General features: G+C 39.1%; 5 protein-coding genes, 1 non-coding gene and 1 further gene across 6 annotated transcripts; 3 read left to right on the forward strand and 4 right to left on the reverse strand.

Moving 5' to 3' along the window:
• Nucleotides 1-358: 358 nt before the first annotated feature.
• On the reverse strand, nt 359-3,099 carry Ecym_3607 (the record flags this gene model as incomplete).
• Nucleotides 3,100-3,721: 622 nt separating this feature from the next.
• On the forward strand, nt 3,722-4,618 carry Ecym_3608 (SCO family protein; the record flags this gene model as incomplete). Its single annotated transcript, XM_003645839.1, has 1 exon — nt 3,722-4,618. One exon carries the CDS (start codon nt 3,722-3,724, stop codon nt 4,616-4,618), a length of 897 nt encoding a protein of 298 aa, XP_003645887.1.
• A 200-nt stretch (nt 4,619-4,818) lies between these two features.
• On the reverse strand, nt 4,819-6,000 carry OLA1 (Obg-like ATPase; the record flags this gene model as incomplete). The annotated part of the gene is made up of 1 exon (XM_003645840.1): nt 4,819-6,000. One exon carries the CDS (start codon nt 5,998-6,000, stop codon nt 4,819-4,821), a length of 1,182 nt encoding a protein of 393 aa, XP_003645888.1.
• Nucleotides 6,001-8,100: 2,100 nt separating this feature from the next.
• Ecym_3610 lies at nt 8,101-8,172 on the forward strand. Its single transcript has one exon. It is a non-coding gene; the product is annotated as a tRNA-Thr (tRNA).
• Nucleotides 8,173-8,359: 187 nt separating this feature from the next.
• Nucleotides 8,360-8,995, reverse strand: OPI3 (bifunctional phosphatidyl-N-methylethanolamine N-methyltransferase/phosphatidyl-N-dimethylethanolamine N-methyltransferase; the record flags this gene model as incomplete). The annotated part of the gene is made up of 1 exon (XM_003645841.1): nt 8,360-8,995. One exon carries the CDS (start codon nt 8,993-8,995, stop codon nt 8,360-8,362), a length of 636 nt encoding a protein of 211 aa, XP_003645889.1.
• Nucleotides 8,996-9,872: 877 nt separating this feature from the next.
• Nucleotides 9,873-13,820, forward strand: STE6 (ATP-binding cassette a-factor transporter STE6; the record flags this gene model as incomplete). Its single annotated transcript, XM_003645842.1, has 1 exon — nt 9,873-13,820. One exon carries the CDS (start codon nt 9,873-9,875, stop codon nt 13,818-13,820), a length of 3,948 nt encoding a protein of 1,315 aa, XP_003645890.1.
• Nucleotides 13,821-13,900: 80 nt separating this feature from the next.
• On the reverse strand, nt 13,901-16,945 carry UBA1 (E1 ubiquitin-activating protein UBA1; the record flags this gene model as incomplete). The annotated part of the gene is made up of 1 exon (XM_003645843.1): nt 13,901-16,945. The coding sequence occupies one exon, from the start codon at nt 16,943-16,945 to the stop codon at nt 13,901-13,903; it is 3,045 nt and encodes a 1,014-aa protein (XP_003645891.1).
• Nucleotides 16,946-17,191: the final 246 nt, after the last annotated feature.

Consider the following 17,191-nt stretch of genomic DNA (forward strand, 5'->3'; position numbering starts at 1 on the left):
ATACGAACATTCTCATGACTGAGGTTTAGGAGATATCGACTCTAAATATTACTGTATCTCAAAGTCACGAATTTTATATCGATTGTCCTCTTTCCAGATCTATGATTATAAAAATAACTATGTATTTATTGTTGTTAGAACTTTTCTTGCAACCTCAAAAAAGAGTGTCAGAATTTAGAATCTTAATGCTTGATCATCTATCTGGTTTCCAATAATAAGACTGTTAAGAAAAAAGGGAAAGGTTTAAAAATTAATATACATATATTTCTCTCTTTCACGTAACACGCAACAGGTCATGGCTACCTTTTGAGACAACGGGTTGAGTCAAACACAGCATGTTTGTACCGAATAATAATGGCTAAAAACGGTTGATTTCAGTCTTACGTTTCCAACTTACAATTATTCTTAGGTACTTCATACCCAGGAATGCCAAAGAACCTATAAATCTGAATGCTGCTAACCCTGCGACAGACCACAAGATAAACATCAAATATTTATTGCTCCCTGGGTCAATAATGTCATAAATTTGGGTAACTGTCATTATCAATATCAGATTTGACAACATCCATATCATCACAATTCTTGATCTAATATCCCGATAGTAATCATTTTGCTTTTGGGCAAAGTCGATCTTTGATTTAACCACCTCATCGACTTTCAACCTGGATTTTATTTCTTGGTATTTGTTGTCTACATCCTGCGGCCATTCTGTACCTTCAACAATCTGCTTACCGTCTGGACCTTGTGTGACCATAGCCTCCGATTTAGGTTTCGAACTTTGAGTGGAGCCTTTTGTACCCCATGAAACATCGTGTGTGTTACAAAATGCAAATATTTGTAAAGTGCAAATAAAACTTGGTAGCATTAGGAAATATTGCATTGAAGATGTGAAAATGTGCCATGGGTCAAGATATATAAAGGATGAGGCAACGTACAATCCATATGTGGATAAAATAGAAACAATAATATTTGTAAAAACATTATTTGGGGTGCCATCAAAAGTCAAGGAACGAGCAGAGAAGATGAGACCACATATCAAAGCATAAGTGGAACAGACTGACAACAACACCATGGATATAATGAACAAATGATTTGCCCCCTGCGGTCTGTTACCCATAGAAATAATGAACATTGCTGATAGGTCACAGATGATAAGATATTTAAAAAAGGTGAAAAGAATCTTACCATGTTGAATTTCGTTAGCCATTGAGCCGGCTAAATAATAAAACGTTAGGAAAAAGTTAGATATACTGAACCAGGAGAAGAGCATTTGAATAAACTGATAGAGGAACTCAATATGGAAAAAAAATTTCCTTGTCATTGAATGTTTGGTCCTCCATATCTGAAAAAAATGTAACTGAGCATATAATGCGGCGAACATTGCTCCATTAAGCCAACGTCTTCTTTGTGAGATAAACTCCGGAGGCTCTTCTGGCACATCAGTTTCCCCCTGGGCTTCTTTAACATACTTCAAGACCCATTTTGAATCACGTTTGGCCACCAATTCCCAACACAAAATTCTGTCTTCCGCTAAATACATATTAGCGGTAAAAACATCATGCTGCCTTCCCTCCATTGATTCTCCAAGAAAGTAAGAGTTTAATGGGCCAGTCCCGTCTTCATGGTTCTTTAATGCACGGTAACGGTAGGCAGACAAAGCACCTGGGAGGACTGAGATGTATCCAAATACACTTTCTAAGGGTTTATCCAATATATTGGACATTTTATATTCAAAGTTTTGCGATGCTACCAGTGGATTTAGTAGCTTTCGACCAAATTTACCCTTCATAGTTTTAATTTGTCCTGCTGCTCCAGCGACGTTGGAATCCATATCAAAAACTTTCCATAAATGGTAAATGGCAGTATCATTTAACTTAGTTCCAACATCAACCAAGACAGCTATAGTCGGATCTAGTATTGGACAAAAGGCGTTAAATAGCCAACGATGAGAATTGATTTTTTTTGATTTTCCTCCTTCAAACAGAAGGCAATCTGACATGGGACAATATTTTCACTTTTATAATTAAGCTTTTCGTTGAGAGATATTTGCGTCGTCAGTTCAAAAATATGTGCCTTTACAGGCTCACCGTTAACCGAAGATTTCGCCATGTCTTCTTGGTACACTCCAATAGAACTCAAATAGTCCAAAGAACCACCATTGATCTTAGCCCTACCATCACTAACAATGATAACTTGAACTTTTTTCCAACCATTCTTGCCCCAAACAGGAGACCTTTCACGCTTACATAAATGAGCTACGTTCCTTTGGATTGAATGTAGAGTCCTTGCTAGTGCGTATTTATCCTCATTGTACATGGTGACACAGACCACAATTTGACATTCACGATCCATTTCAGCCATTCGAAGGTTGTAGCCTTCCTGGCTATATAGATCCGGTTCACTTGTACAAGCAGTGTATCTCATTTCAGTGAACTCAGGTGAATCCCTACGAGGCAAAATGTCCAAGAGACCCCTTGGTATCGGATTATCTAATTTTAAAATATTCTTCTGCTTCGCTAATGGTGGAGATCTTCTCACCTCAGACTTCCCACGTCTAATATACCTCTTTTGGGGGTGGTTCAATTGGAACTGGGTATATCCAAAAGTATCCCCAGATAAAATACTGCTACCGTCATCATTAATTTTACCGGAGTTATAAGACATTTTCGAAATTTCAATCGAACCTCTTCGAGGCTCCTCTAAATATTGATTTCCCATACCCATCCTTGAACCATGCTTCAAACTTTCGTAGCTGCCAGGTTCCTCCTCACTATATTCCGTCCCCATATCGACCACAGCATGTGTCCTCCTATTATGAGATAGCTGTAGATTGGAGTCATAACGACTTGGCGGGTTGGGATGACTCAAGTCTTCGGACGAATACAAGTGCTGCTTCCGAGGAGAATACCTAGCAGCTGCTCTCGATGGAGAAACATTTAGCTTTGGGGGAGAATTAATGACTGCGGCGTACCGATTAATTTCATCAGAATCTCTCTGACCAAATGTCAGGGAATAACCGTCTTCTTGCTGAAGGGCAGGTTTCCCAGATGGTTCGGATACTTTAGGTGACGATAAGATATTCAGAAATGGATTAGACATTGTACAATACCGTTCACACCAGCTGTTCGACGACTACAATTTAAAATAAAATACAGGCTATAAAATCTACCACTTTTATTAGTGTCAATTTATCAATTTCACTACATAGGGTCCAATATTCTTAACATCCCACCCATCCATTTTGGGTATAAGGTAAACATGAAAGAATACCAGCTAAATAAGTTAATTTATGATTTTCAGGACAAGTTATCAATAGCAATAGTTAAACATAGAACCATATCGATGCATTGATGCTTCTTTGTGCCATTTCTGTGTCCCAGTAAAGGCCATTTGGTGGATATTTTTTAATAGTTTTGAACCTTAAACCAATGATACATTTTTATTCATTGGCTTAGTGGAAAGTTAACGCAACATCGGGATAACTTAGTACAAGCTGTTAAACATAAATAAAGATTTGTTTGAGCTAACTTATGCTTGAACAGCTATCTTAGTTCAAAATGTAATTGTTCTAGTTCGTGTATGATAATTGTTCAAGATTCGCTTTCTGAGCCTTTCAATGACAGGAATTGAATTTTAACGTCCGTGAAATTTTTGAGTTCTCTTTTCATTCTACGAACAACTGTGCTTTTGGGTTAGAAAGGTTCAAATCAATATCATTTAGATGAGTGTTTTAGGAGGTTATAGAGGTATTCTTCGTCTAACAAGGTTGCCGTTGGCGTCTTTAAGATATAATGGTGCTGCGATCAGATGTCTTTCTTGTAATGTTTATAAGCTACAAGAACAAAAAGAGCCCCCTACTAAAAAAAGGCCATTGAGTAGAATTCCAATTGGTGGAAGTAGTTCCAATAATAGTCACGGTGAGAAGAACATTTCTGATGCTATTGAGTTTACAACATGGAAAGCTGCATTGCTATTTATTACTCTTGGTGGTGGTCTTTATTTTTTGTTCTCTAAAGAGAAGAAGAGGTTAGAGGTGGAACGGGAGGCGGAAGCTAATCGTGGTTATGGTAAGCCTTCTGTGGGTGGACCGTTTAGTTTGGTGGATTTTAATGGGAATGTTTTTACGGAGAAGAACCTTTTGGGCAAGTTTTCTATAATATACTTTGGGTTCAGTCGTTGTCCTGATATTTGTCCAGCTGAGTTGGATAAATTGGCAGCATGGCTGGATGGATTGAAAAGTAAGGATATCGAGCTGCAGCCGGTGTTCATTACGTGTGATCCAGCTAGAGATTCTCCAGAAATTCTTAAAGAATATTTACTTGAATTCCATCCTGATATTATTGGTTTAACTGGTGAATATAACGCAGTCAAGAATGCATGCAAACAATATAGGGTATATTTCTCTACACCACCCAACTTGAAACCAGGACAAGATTATCTGGTTGATCATTCTATTTTCTTTTATTTAATGGACCCAGAGGGTCGTTTTATTGATGTCTTAGGTAGGCAGTATGATGAGGCCTCTGGGCAAGCTAAGATTGAAGAACACATCGACGCTTTTGTTCCCGAAGCTGAGCGTCAAAAAAGAAAGGATAACTGGTATTCTTTCTTGTTTTAAACTGTTTATATATATTGTGATTGCTAACTACTTGTAAATATGCTGATTGTTTTTCTTATATATCATTCATATGCAGCGATATGCAGAATTGTATACCCATTGAAGTGCTCACCTACAAATAATTGAAGTATAACTGTACGACGCAGTATTATAACTATAGCTTCAATAGATATATATCTATATACCTATATGTAATCAGCTTAGTTCTTTCCAGCACCAGCTCTGAAATAGATTATATCACCGTCTTCAACAACGTAATCCTTACCCTTCTGTTGCATCTTTCCAGCTGCTTTAATGGCGTTATCATCCTTATATTCCATTACATCCTCATACTTCATGATTTGAGCCAAAATGAAAGTGTTCATCAAATCATTATGGATAACACCGGCGGCCTGTGGCGCTTTGGTACCTTTTCTGATGGTCCACTCTCTAACTTCGTCACTACCGGAAGTGAAGAAAGAAATTAAGTCCAACTTTTGTCTCATGGTTGTAATAATCTTTGGGAAAGAAGATTGAACTCCTAATTTCTTGCATTCTTCTTCAGCTTCTTCAGGCTCCATATGGGATAACCTTTCTTCTAAGCAGACAGAGAAAGGAATGATCAAATCTCCGGGGGAATACTTATCAATCCATTCCTTGATCCTTAGCAAGTGTTTGTTCTTCTTTCTAATATAATCCCTTTCAGAGAGATTAATCAAGTATATGGATGGCTTTGCGGTCAATAAGAGCATAGAATTGATAACTTCCACTTCTTTTGTGGTCCAATTTTGGTTGGCCACCCTTTGTCCTGATTTCAACAACTCAATGATCTTTGTTACCAAAACTGCCTCCTCTTTCTTTTGCTTGACTTCTAAAGACTGGCCACCTCTCTTGGTAATTTTTTCAATAGCCTCCAGGTGCTTCTCAGCAAATTCTATATCCTTCAATCTCAATTCTGTGTTTATAATATCTAAATCTCTAACAGGATCCACATCGCCTTCTATGTGAATAATTTCGGCATCGTCAAAACAACGCACAACTTGGTAAATAGAATCCACAGATCTAATATGAGACAAAAATGCATTACCTAACCCTTCACCTTTACTTGCTCCCTTGGTTAGACCGGCAATATCGTACACCGTTAAGTGAGCAGGAACCTTCGATGCCGGCTTGTATACATCACAAAGAGCATCAAATCTTGGAGATGGCACAATCACACGAGCCTCTTCTGGATCAATAGTAGCAAAAGGATAATTGGCTGGATTACCCAATGGACATCTAGTAATTGCCTGGAAAAAAGTGGATTTTCCGACGTTAGCCAAACCGACTATACCAGCTTTTAAATTGTTACCAGGACGACCTAGCAAAACCTTTTTTTCTTCAACTTGCTTCTTTGGTGGCATTGCAATATATCACTAAACTATGGCTGCTGCGCTACGCAATAATACACGATTAATACAACTGCAAAGGGTCCAGATACGTAACCTCCGTATACTCGATTCGAGAGAATACTTCAAGTACATCATTTCATTGAAAATTTTTCAGTTTCCTCGCATCATCATTTCTTACGCAGCTGGTAAACCAGCATCTGACCATCAAATAATACAAATATCGTTTGAGTTTAACCGTTTAGTTCTAATGATCATCCCTGTTTATTTTGTGCTTCTTGAGTGTCTTGATTACTGCTCTTTAATATCATATTTTAGTTAAGTTGTGTTCGTATAACAATATTGTGCTTTTTCGAGTCATCGGATGGATGATAATTAATTGAAAACACTGACACCGACCAGTTGCTGATAATTATAGTATTGGTTTGAATTCTAATGATTTTATTATTGGTACCATTTGATAATCCTAGCGTTCGGAGATATCTGTAGATTCAACCCCTAGCTAGTTATCGCGGATACACTACATGTGTACATGATGATAGAACAATGCTGTAGACCCAACCATTTATTTGGTCATCTCGTCTAGTAGAAAAAGTATTTGAATGATCTTTCAATTTTATGACACCATTATGGGTACAAATAAGGTTAGCACTAATTCAATAGTTCCATTCAGTCGTTTAGACCATATATACTTCGACATAAAATAAAATTTTGGACAGCCACTCGTAACATATCCCTCCGTTTATAATATCATTGTTTCGTCCAAACAGCATGCGTATAATTACAACTAGGATATATATCCTTTAATTAGAGGCTATATATTCGCTTATAGCAACATCAATGCCAAGTTAAGTCATAATTTATTTGCCGAGATATGTTAAATTCAGATTCTGCTGTTTATTGAAAAAGAATATCGCAACCGCACCAATCAACTATTTATTTCTTATCACCTTGTAGCTGTCACTCTGCAACTTGGAGCCTCAAAAGAGGTCCATATCTTGAGTTGTAATGTCATTTTTCTATTCTATAAAGAGATACGTATCTCAAGGGGAACCAATGACTTCTGGGGAGAGTAACACGACTCGGTGTTTAAATTGCGCAAGATAGCTACTAAAGGATGCTGCTCGAGTATGAGCATATTCAGAGAGTTCGTTGAGCTTCCGATTTATAGTTACTGCCTGGTTAAAAGCACGGGATAAGTGCGCCACCATCGCATCAAACGTTGATGGTGAACCTTCTTTTCCGCACAGTCAGAGACACGTCACAGCGTGTTTTTCAACCCGCTAGGGATAAAAGAGCATCCAACTATCGAACCTAACATGGCTTTCACCGCTAGCACTCACCGTGGCCTTCACTTGAGACAAGTTTGAGTTATCAGTTCTCGATGTCGGTAATGCACCACCGATTGTCGTATTTCACTGTCAACAATCAGCTGGATGCAAGTGGTCATGTCAGCTCCTATGGCTTAACAACCCTAAAAGATGTCACACTAAAACAGTATTAAAATTGATGTATGTAGTATATGGATCAGTAATCCTAGTGAAAACAACGGACCCAGTTTGCACCCTGCTAGCTCTTTGAGTAAAACGGATACTACGAGTAGTGTAGATGTGTATATATAACAGTATATGCTGACTTTACGATGGCAGTCTTTTGGTGAGGTGTGTGGCATTGAATCTGAGTTGATGGTAATTTTCTCTCCATAGTTAACCTGCATCTTAGCTCAGTGGCTTGAACTTCTCTTCACGTGCTGGATAGTGCTATGTTGAGGATCAGTTACTGTTTGTATAGTCTCTAATCTGGTCAATTACCTTCTAGGGATCTAGCTGAAACTAGTATCTAATTTAACTATTCTAATCTAGCTAGTTGGGTCTCCTTATATAGTTTGCTGCTGTCCTACATGAGATCTGCGACTTATTAATCAGTATGTAGGGTCCTGACACAATTATAATACCTCACCGTTGCCTGATGGCTCTGGTTCTCGTGACTATCCAGATGCTCCTTAGCCTGACTATCATAACTATCGGGATGCTCTTTTGATTTTACGACAAACGACAACAGCATTTAGATGCTTATGGTGGTATGTCTAACATACGTGACCATCTGATTCAGATAGCCTTTATGGCCAAGTGGTAAGGCATCGCACTCGTAATGCGGGGATCGTGGGTTCAATTCCCACTGAAGGCAGGTAATTGCACTTTATTTTTGGCGGTTTTTTCCGTAGATATAGACCAAGAAATTCACGTGACATGGTCAGCATGACAGAAAAAATCATTCAAATATGCTTTCAAATATACATTACATAATATATGTATATATTTATATCAGGTGCTACTACCCAAAAGAAGCCTTGAAGACTCCAATTCTCGGTTGGCTAACTCGACTTCTTGGTCTTCTCTTCTGCGCGTTTGCCGTAAACCATTGCAGTAAATGGCTCCTCGAACTTCAATGCAATCGAGTACATAGTATTCATAAGTAGCGCCAAGAACACCCCTGCCGCCCTGGCACGGTATAAAGCCACACCTAGAAAACTTAACGCAGAACCAACGTACATTGGGTTATTACAAACATTGAATGGGAAGGCAACAACCTTTTCATCCATCAAAATCCCAAAGTAATCACCCAAGTACGTCCCCGTAATACCCAACTGCCACATAGAAGTAACCACCAGTAACTGACCGAATCCAAAGAATACCGATCCAAGGGGCCTGAAATATTCCCACTCCAAAAACTGCGACGGAACTTGGTTGTCCAAAGCCCTGTTGAAGAAATAATCACGAACTACACCCAACGAAAAAATCACCGCCGCCAAAATATAACAGCCACGATGAGCACCACCTGCAATCTTGGTCAAAAAATGAGTCCTGTATTCTGCATACGCCACGATGTTCCAGAAAACAGGATTGAACACAATAAAAAAGAGCGCCAGCCGAAAGTGTTGCTGGTCAGAATCGATATCCGTCACCGCCTGTTTTAACAGTTCGTTCAAGTTCCAGTCCTCAATGCCCATTCCCAATGTATCTATATTGTGTGCCTGATATGCTGACGCTGGGCCTTGTTTTCACTTTGCTGCTGCAGCTTCGAATCTGTCCCTAGCACTATTGTATAATAATGTGGTGAAGATTGTTTTATTTATACATAATTGTATACGCACTTCTTTCCTCGATGCTGCCATGTGATTTGGATGGGGGAACCCCATCCAAGCACGTGATAAGATCACATGATTTGCACGTGACTCAAAATGAAGACAGCTGAGATCAGTCGAAACAGAACAATGGATAAGTCTTATAAAAAGCCCAACCAACACATCACAGCGCAGCTGCTGCGCAGCCATTTTAGAAACATAATAGAACACAAAACGCGGTGTCAAAAGCCTCACGATATCTCTAGATCACGAAATGTTATGCCGTTCTGAATAAAAAGTCAGAGCACCTGGTATAATAAGCTATGCAGCAAAATGGTGGCATAGTTTTTTGAGTTTGGCGATTTTTGTCTTATTTATCAAAGTAAAATTCTGTTCTTTGCCTTCTGTACGTCTTTGAAGAAAGAGCAGGGAGCCCCTTGTCGCGATAACAGGGCACTGCGATTGCGTTTTATCGCAAGTAAAGAATTTTACATAGTAGATAGAGTAGGTACCGTGCATTGAACAAGGCTTGAAAAGTATGGCGAAATGATATAGTAGAATCAAGAGCAATTCGGGATGGATGTCAAGATACATTGTATAGATATATATATGTACAAGATTCGGGTAAACAAAAGCCAAGGCTTTCTGAGTAGATCTATGTTAAATAGAAGGTTTTTTCCCGTTGCTAGTCATAAGTAGTTGATATCTTTTAGAGCGAGAGGCAGTAGTCAAATTATTACTAGTGGTGAGATAGAAGAAGAGAATGGGGGGTTTGTTCACGAAGATATTTGGACGAGGGTCCAATATATATATGCATCTTGATGCAACTAGTGATTTTCTATTATTATTCTTGATGTTTGTTTCGACGTTATTATATGGGTTGGTACCTCCGGTGACAGCAGTTTTGACAGGTAGGATTTTTCAGCTGTTAGAGGATTATGCGATTGGGACGTTTACATCTAAAAATGCCTTTATGCGCGAGTTGGAGTTGAGGTCAATGACTCTGTTGATTGTGGGATTTGGTGGTTTACCGTTGTGTTGGGCAACTCTCAGTTCGTGGATGTTGCTAGGAGAGCGTCAGGGTTTCCGTGTGAGACGCAGGTTGCTGGGTGCGTATCTTAGTAAGACGATGGCATGGTATGACACTAATGAGAACCTGGAGGGTGATTTTACCCAAATCCATAGAGGGGTGGAGGAGTTAAGATCTAGTGCGGCTGAATCGTCGGCGGTCACGTTTCTGAATGCAGTTACAGTTGTCACGTTACTTACAACGTCGCTTTACTTCTCTTGGTCACTCACCCTTGTCATTCTGGCCAGTACTCCATTGATCATAGCACTTGCAATAATCTTTTCCAAGCTTGTGGAGAAGTATACGGAGTTGGAGAACACGGAGACATCCCATGCGGCGTCTATTTTGACTTGGTCGATGGAAGCTCCTCAGTTGATCCGGTTGTTTGGTACTGAGCAGGTTGAGCTGCAGAAGTTTTCCATTAGTGTCAAGAAATGTAGTAAGTTTTTTATTAATTTGTCAAAGTATGCTGCTGCAAACCAAGCTAGTTTACGGGGATTGTCCCTGATAATGTTCGTGCAAGGCTTCTGGTTTGGTAACACAATGATCAAAAGAGGTAAGCTAAACTCAGGCCAGGTTATCACATGTTTTTCCGCATGCATTCTACTGGGTACTACTTTGAATAATACTTTACAGCATATTGTCATCATGCAAAAAGGAAAAGTTGCACTTCAGAAGATCCTAAGCATGGTTGAGTCGGAGTCTGATGCTCTGCGCGGGAGAAGAGGAGAAACATTTGAGATTTTTCCTTCTCCGATATCAGGCATGTTCGTGTCACCAGTTTTTCCGAAACAGATAACCTTCGAAAACGTGAGCTTCAGTTACCCATCTAGACCGAATGAATATGCACTTGATAATGTTAGCTTGACCTTTTATCCTGAAAAAATTACCTTTATCGTTGGTAAGTCTGGGTCTGGGAAGTCTACTCTCAGTAATCTATTGTTGAAGTTATATTCTGATTATGAGGGAACCATTAAAGTTGGTACTTTAGATATCAGAGCTACGAAGGATTCGTGGCTGTTGGAAAATATTACGTTAGTAGAACAATCCTGCACATTATTTAATGATAGCTTGCTGAATAATCTGTTGCTTACAGCTAAAGATGATAATAAAAATGAAGCTTCTATTAAGAGGGCATGCCAGATGGCTTTATTAGAGAAACTCCTTTTCGATCTTCCAGATGGCTTAAGCACTGTAATAGGCAGCAACGGAATTTCTTTGAGCGGGGGTCAGCAACAAAGGGTGGCATTGGCCCGTGCCATTTTACGGGACACACCTGTGTTGATTTTGGATGAATCTATTTCGGCCTTGGACATTATTCATCGAGATTTGTTGATGGAAGTGATAAGGAATTGGAGAGCCGGCAAAACAACAATAATTCTAACTCACGAACTCTCACACATTCTGGATGATGACTATCTTTACCTGATGGAAGATGGCAAAGTGGGTGAACACGGTTATAAACGTGACTTATTGTCTTATACTTCCGGCCGGTTTACTGAATTACATAACGCAGTTATCCCATCTGATCCGTCGGCGATTGAAGCCAGTCATGAAAAAGCCATTAGATTGAACACTGAAGAGACGACTGGAAGTGGTATTGTAAGTGAAGAAAGTGAAGAAGAAGACAATACAGTTGTAAGCTATGACACGAGGCGTTTTTCTCTGGCTATAGCCGGGAATGAGAGTATGATGGTTGGAAGCAGAATATTCTCACTGAGGTTGAGTAGTTATTTCCAGGGTGCTATCATGCCTGATGAGCATGTTTATTCTTCTACTATGAAAGGAAGAAATAAACGATTAGTGAATACCCGTGAGGTAACCGATGAAGGTAGAGTGGACTTGGAAAAGAAACTAGAAGAAAGAAGTAAACCAGTCATAATGACCATATGGACCATAATTTGCAAGATGTATGCTACTGTTAACAGGCTCTACATGCTCTGGGGTTTAACCTTCTCTGCACTAGCTGGTATCATTAACCCAGTATTTTCGTATACGTTCTCTAAGTTATTAAGTGGTGTCGTTCCCAAAAATGATGGCACTGGGTCCCCACCTTACTTGATGAAGTGGTCGCTTGTTGTTATTTGTGTCTCTGTTACAGATGGTTGTTTCACATTTTTAAAGAAGTTTATCCTCAGTGTATGTAGTGAGTTATGGATCATGTCTTTGCGTATTAAGGCAATGGATCGTATATCTAATCAAGATGTCCATTGGTTTAGTCTAGACATCAACAAGCCATCAGAAATTAGCGCGTTGATTTTAAATGACTTGAGGGATTTAAGATACCTGGTTTCCGGGTTTTTAAGCGCTGTAACAACATTGATTTTTGTCTCAGCTATTGGTTTAGCATGGGCGTTTGTTTCAGGCTGGAAGCTATCTCTAGTTTGTATATCTACTATTCCGTTGTTTATTGGAGTAACAGGGATATATGGTGGTGTACTACAGAAGTATGAGACAGATTACAAGACTGCGGTTGCTGAATTGGAAAACAATATGTTTGAATTTGTTAAAGGTATCAAAACAGTAAGATGTTTGCAATTAGAATCTCATTTCTCGAACAAATATACAATGTTAGAGGAGGGTATGAAGCATCAGTCCAGAAGGAGAGCTGTTGTTACTGGATTTGGTGTGGCTTTATCAAATGCCTTAGTTATAGGAGTACAGGCAATACTTTATTATTATGGTATTAAGTTGGTTGTAGATGGAGAATATACTCCAGATAACTTGTTGCAGACTTTTACATTACTGGTCTTCACTATAATGACATGCTCCGCCCTAATGTATGAAGTTCCCAGTTTCAGTCGTGGTCGGAGGGCGGCAACCTACGTATTTAGAATCCTCAACACAAGGTCTGACTTCCTCAGTATTGATGATGACTTCAGAACAGAACCAATTGAAAAGCCATCCCATATGAACCCACTAATACGTATACAAGATCTAACCTTTGCATATCCCTCTGCTTTAGATGTCGAAGTTTACAAGAAGCTGAGTCTCACTATCAATTTTGGTGAAAATCTTGCAATAGTTGGAGAATCTGGATCAGGCAAGTCTACTATGGGGTTAATCTTATGTGGTTTGTATCCGGTTAATGGAAATACAGTGTTTATAGACGATACTGACATATGCAAGTGGAATTTGTCCTCCTTAAGAAAACACATCTCAATGGTGGAACAGAAAGCAAAATTCTTTGATGGTTCTATCAGAGATAACTTGATTTATGGTCTAGATCGGATTGTGACGGACTCACAAATCTTCGAGGTGCTTTCTCTTGTGGGTATTGCTGATTTCGTTAAAGAATTACCACAAGGTCTTAACACAAGAATCGATACGAACTTGATATCTGGTGGTCAAGCTCAAAGGATATCAATTGGAAGGGCTCTACTACGTCAGCCGAAACTTTTAATCCTTGACGAGTGTACGTCCTCTTTGGATGCTAAAAATGCACAAGCTATAGCAAGTTTGGTTGGAAGCTCACTTTATGGTATCACCACTATTGTTATTACCCATAATACCCAGATGATGAAATCATGCAACAGGATACTCTTCTTCAAAAATGGTAGAATCTCAGAAGAAGGTACCTTCCAAGAATTATCCGACTCACGCCGTGATTTCTATAGAATGATCACCAGCGGAGAGGCCTAAGCACAAGTAGAAATATGAACAGTATACATTTACAGCTAGGTTTACTAAAAAAAGCTGTATTAAAAACTTTAAATAATTAATTATAAGTGAATAGTAACATAAGGAACCTCAACATCTTCACCCTCTTCATCATCAGCGCATATTTCTAAGATCATAGTGTTCACATGAGAGGGAATTTCATTCTTTGTGACCAACTTGACAACTTCTGTAATTGGTAAATTTAGTCTATCCTTCAGCTTCTTAGGCGGGAAGAATGAAGCATACAATAAAGAAACGCCATATGACAACATGGTGATATCCAATCCTTCCTGCTCTTTAAAATGCTTTATTAAATCTTTTAATTTAATGTTACTTTGGATGTCAAATCTATCCCAGATTTTATCATATGTTTTTTTGTTGTATTTACCCTGAGGAGATGCAATTGGTTCAGAAAACCCCATAAATGGTAAGGCTAAATTAACAAAGCCGTTTTTATACTGTTCGATATCCGTTTTCCCGTCCACTACTTTGTACAACTCTAAATTAACTAAACCTGTAACCAAACCTGTAGTGGTTGCGATGGCCGGGATGATACGACCTGCAATGAATTTTGTCTTTTGACGGTCAGCCGGATCAATGTGATAGTTTAATGCCCTATTGTTAGAAGCCGCAGTGATGAATTCAATATGGTGATTAGTATCATCGTCCTTTTCAAATTCTGTTGGGATCATTTGGAAACCGGCTAAAGTAGACGGATCCGGCAAAGACATCGCCAACTGCTCCAACACATCACCTTCAAAGTGGTTATTAGCATTTGGATCAGGTTCATCATCACTTGATTGGATTTTTACATCAGATTTTGGAGTAAATTCTGGGACGTTAACAGTCGACAAAACCTGCTTATAATATTCAATATCAGGCTCACCGTCATCCCCCTTTAGACCGTAATTGAATGCATGCAAGCTCGCGCCTCCAACAATGTACTGAAAATGATATGGGTTGAATATATCGAATACTAACGGGTCTGGGGCACGCTTTGGGCCAGACCAGAAGGGAGCCCCACTTGACGTCTTTGCATCTTTGGGAAAGTTGTACAATAGTTGCTGTATATCGTGGTTGAATTTCTTTTCAAATTCTATTCTTGCCCACTTAATACAATCTTCATAATTGTAAGGTCTGTTATTTAAGGAATCCGAAATTGATTCAAGAATTCCCTTAACATCTCCAGCTTGTTTCAAAGTTTGATCTACGAAGTTTGGTTGAGTCAAATACATGTTAACATTCTCTGGAGCTTCTGTAAAATAGCTCAAGAATAGGGATTTGGCCCAAGCAATAGTATGATCAATTTTGTTAGGAAAAGATCTTAGTGTACACAATGGAATAGATTTCTCTGGAGGATCTCTGGATGAAGAATACGATTCAGTTAACTTTGGAATGACCACTTGAGTATTACCTTTAGTACCAAGAGTACCTGATTCAAGTAAAGGTAGCTTGTAAAAGACGCAACGGCGATCCACATAGGTACGTGCGTCAACGTTATCCAATGCATTGGTCACAAAGTCCAAGCCTTGCCAAAATTCCCCATCAAAAATTTCTTCGGTTTCAGCTCCAACTTTATCAAATTTAGCATCAATATGTCCAACTAAGTCTGGGTTCATTACCTCTACTGCCTTTGCTGCGACTTCAGACTTATTTTTGCCAACATCCTTCGACCTAAACAAAAACTGACGGTTTAAGTTAGATTTTTCGATGATATCATTGTCGGTAACAATGATTTTACCATCGGGACCCGACCCTAGCCCCAACAAGGACCAGTTCTTCAACATTTCACAACCTATGGCACCTGAACCAACAAGGAAAACTTTCAAGTTAGCTATCGCTCTTTGGAAATCGATACCAAACACAGCGATCTGCGAATCATACCGGGACTGAATAGATGAAGTGTTAACTTCGGTTCTTGGGAACTTAGAAGGGTCAGGTAGGGACTCTAGCGAGTCAAAGTACAAAAATTGCTTTAATGGCGTGAACTTACTAGAGCATGCTTTTAAGACTTCTTGAGCAACGAAGCCACCAAAAAATGCTACAACACCAGGAATATCACCTGTCGCTTGATAGGATAACTCCCGAATTAGTTTTTCATCTACAGGGATATCAGGACCCAAAACATTCGGTTGTTGAGCAGCTAAATCATGAACTAGTTTAACTAATTGGTTTGCATCCTCATCATTCAACGGCCTTGGAAACTGACCATTATTTTTGATAACAAATTGATGGAGACCTTGAAAACCTAGATGCAACTGAGCTGATCTATCAAGCTTACTAAAGTCGGAGATGAGATATTCAGGGTCTTTCAAGGACTCTTCCAAGGCTTTGAATGACATGGTACTAGGCATTTTGACTTGGGTGAATATTCCACCTTTCTTATATGTTCCTAGATCTTTTACTGATTGGATCCTGAAAGCAAAAGGTCCTAAAGACTCCACTTTGTACGATGTACCATAATTCAGTTCCTCAAGCCCTTCAACTTCCGAAAACTTAACATAGTCGCCGTCTTCCAAGTTGTGTCTAGTATCATCCAACATAGTGACAGTTCCATCTGGCTCAATGTCTGAAATAATTCCTGATTTTGGTTCCTCTCCTGTTGTGTCAATCACAACAAACTCATCACCTAAATCCACGAAAGCATAACCAAACAAACCCCTTGTCTCTGTAGCAATGAATTTAATATCATGGCTATGTGCGTAGTTGTTTAACTTAACCTTTTGCTCCAAAGAAACTGTATCTGTGGTCACAATCACTTGAAATTCAGATAATGTTGCTTCATCTAAAGCATTAATAACCCTAACAGGTACATACGCATTCAATTCGGCGAGCTTTGCAGCTGAGACTTGATCTCTAGGTTGGCCAATATCTTGCTCAGTTAGAAAAAAGTTAGTTGAAAGATCCTGTAGCGAAGCCGGCTCTGGATCATATAGATTCAATGATTTAACACCTGCAAGGGCTACGTTTTTTGCAATTTCCACTCCAAGACCCTTTAAACCAACAATAAGAACATTAGATAATTGCATTTTCAACATGGCATCCTTACCTAGAACGTACAATTGACGAGAGTACAAACTCTCATCAATTTCACCACCAGCAGACATATTAATGTTTTAGTTGGATGCTTTGAATGGAGTTTGACCGTTAACTGATTACCTTAGTTACTAATTGGGTCAGGTAAAGGGGAGATATAAGATGACGTTCTTGGGAAAAGATGATTTTGAACGCTGAGTTTTGCCACCTGATATATCCGGGTAACAATTTTTCAGCATCACAAAGATCATGCAGCATAGCTCATCTACGGCCTCTTATAATGGTTTATTACTACAACACTAAAGGAAGACTTCTAT

The sequence above is a fragment of the Eremothecium cymbalariae genome, chromosome 3 (assembly GCF_000235365.1).
Source record: "Eremothecium cymbalariae DBVPG#7215 chromosome 3, complete sequence".
In the NCBI taxonomy this organism is placed as follows: domain Eukaryota; kingdom Fungi; phylum Ascomycota; class Saccharomycetes; order Saccharomycetales; family Saccharomycetaceae; genus Eremothecium; species Eremothecium cymbalariae.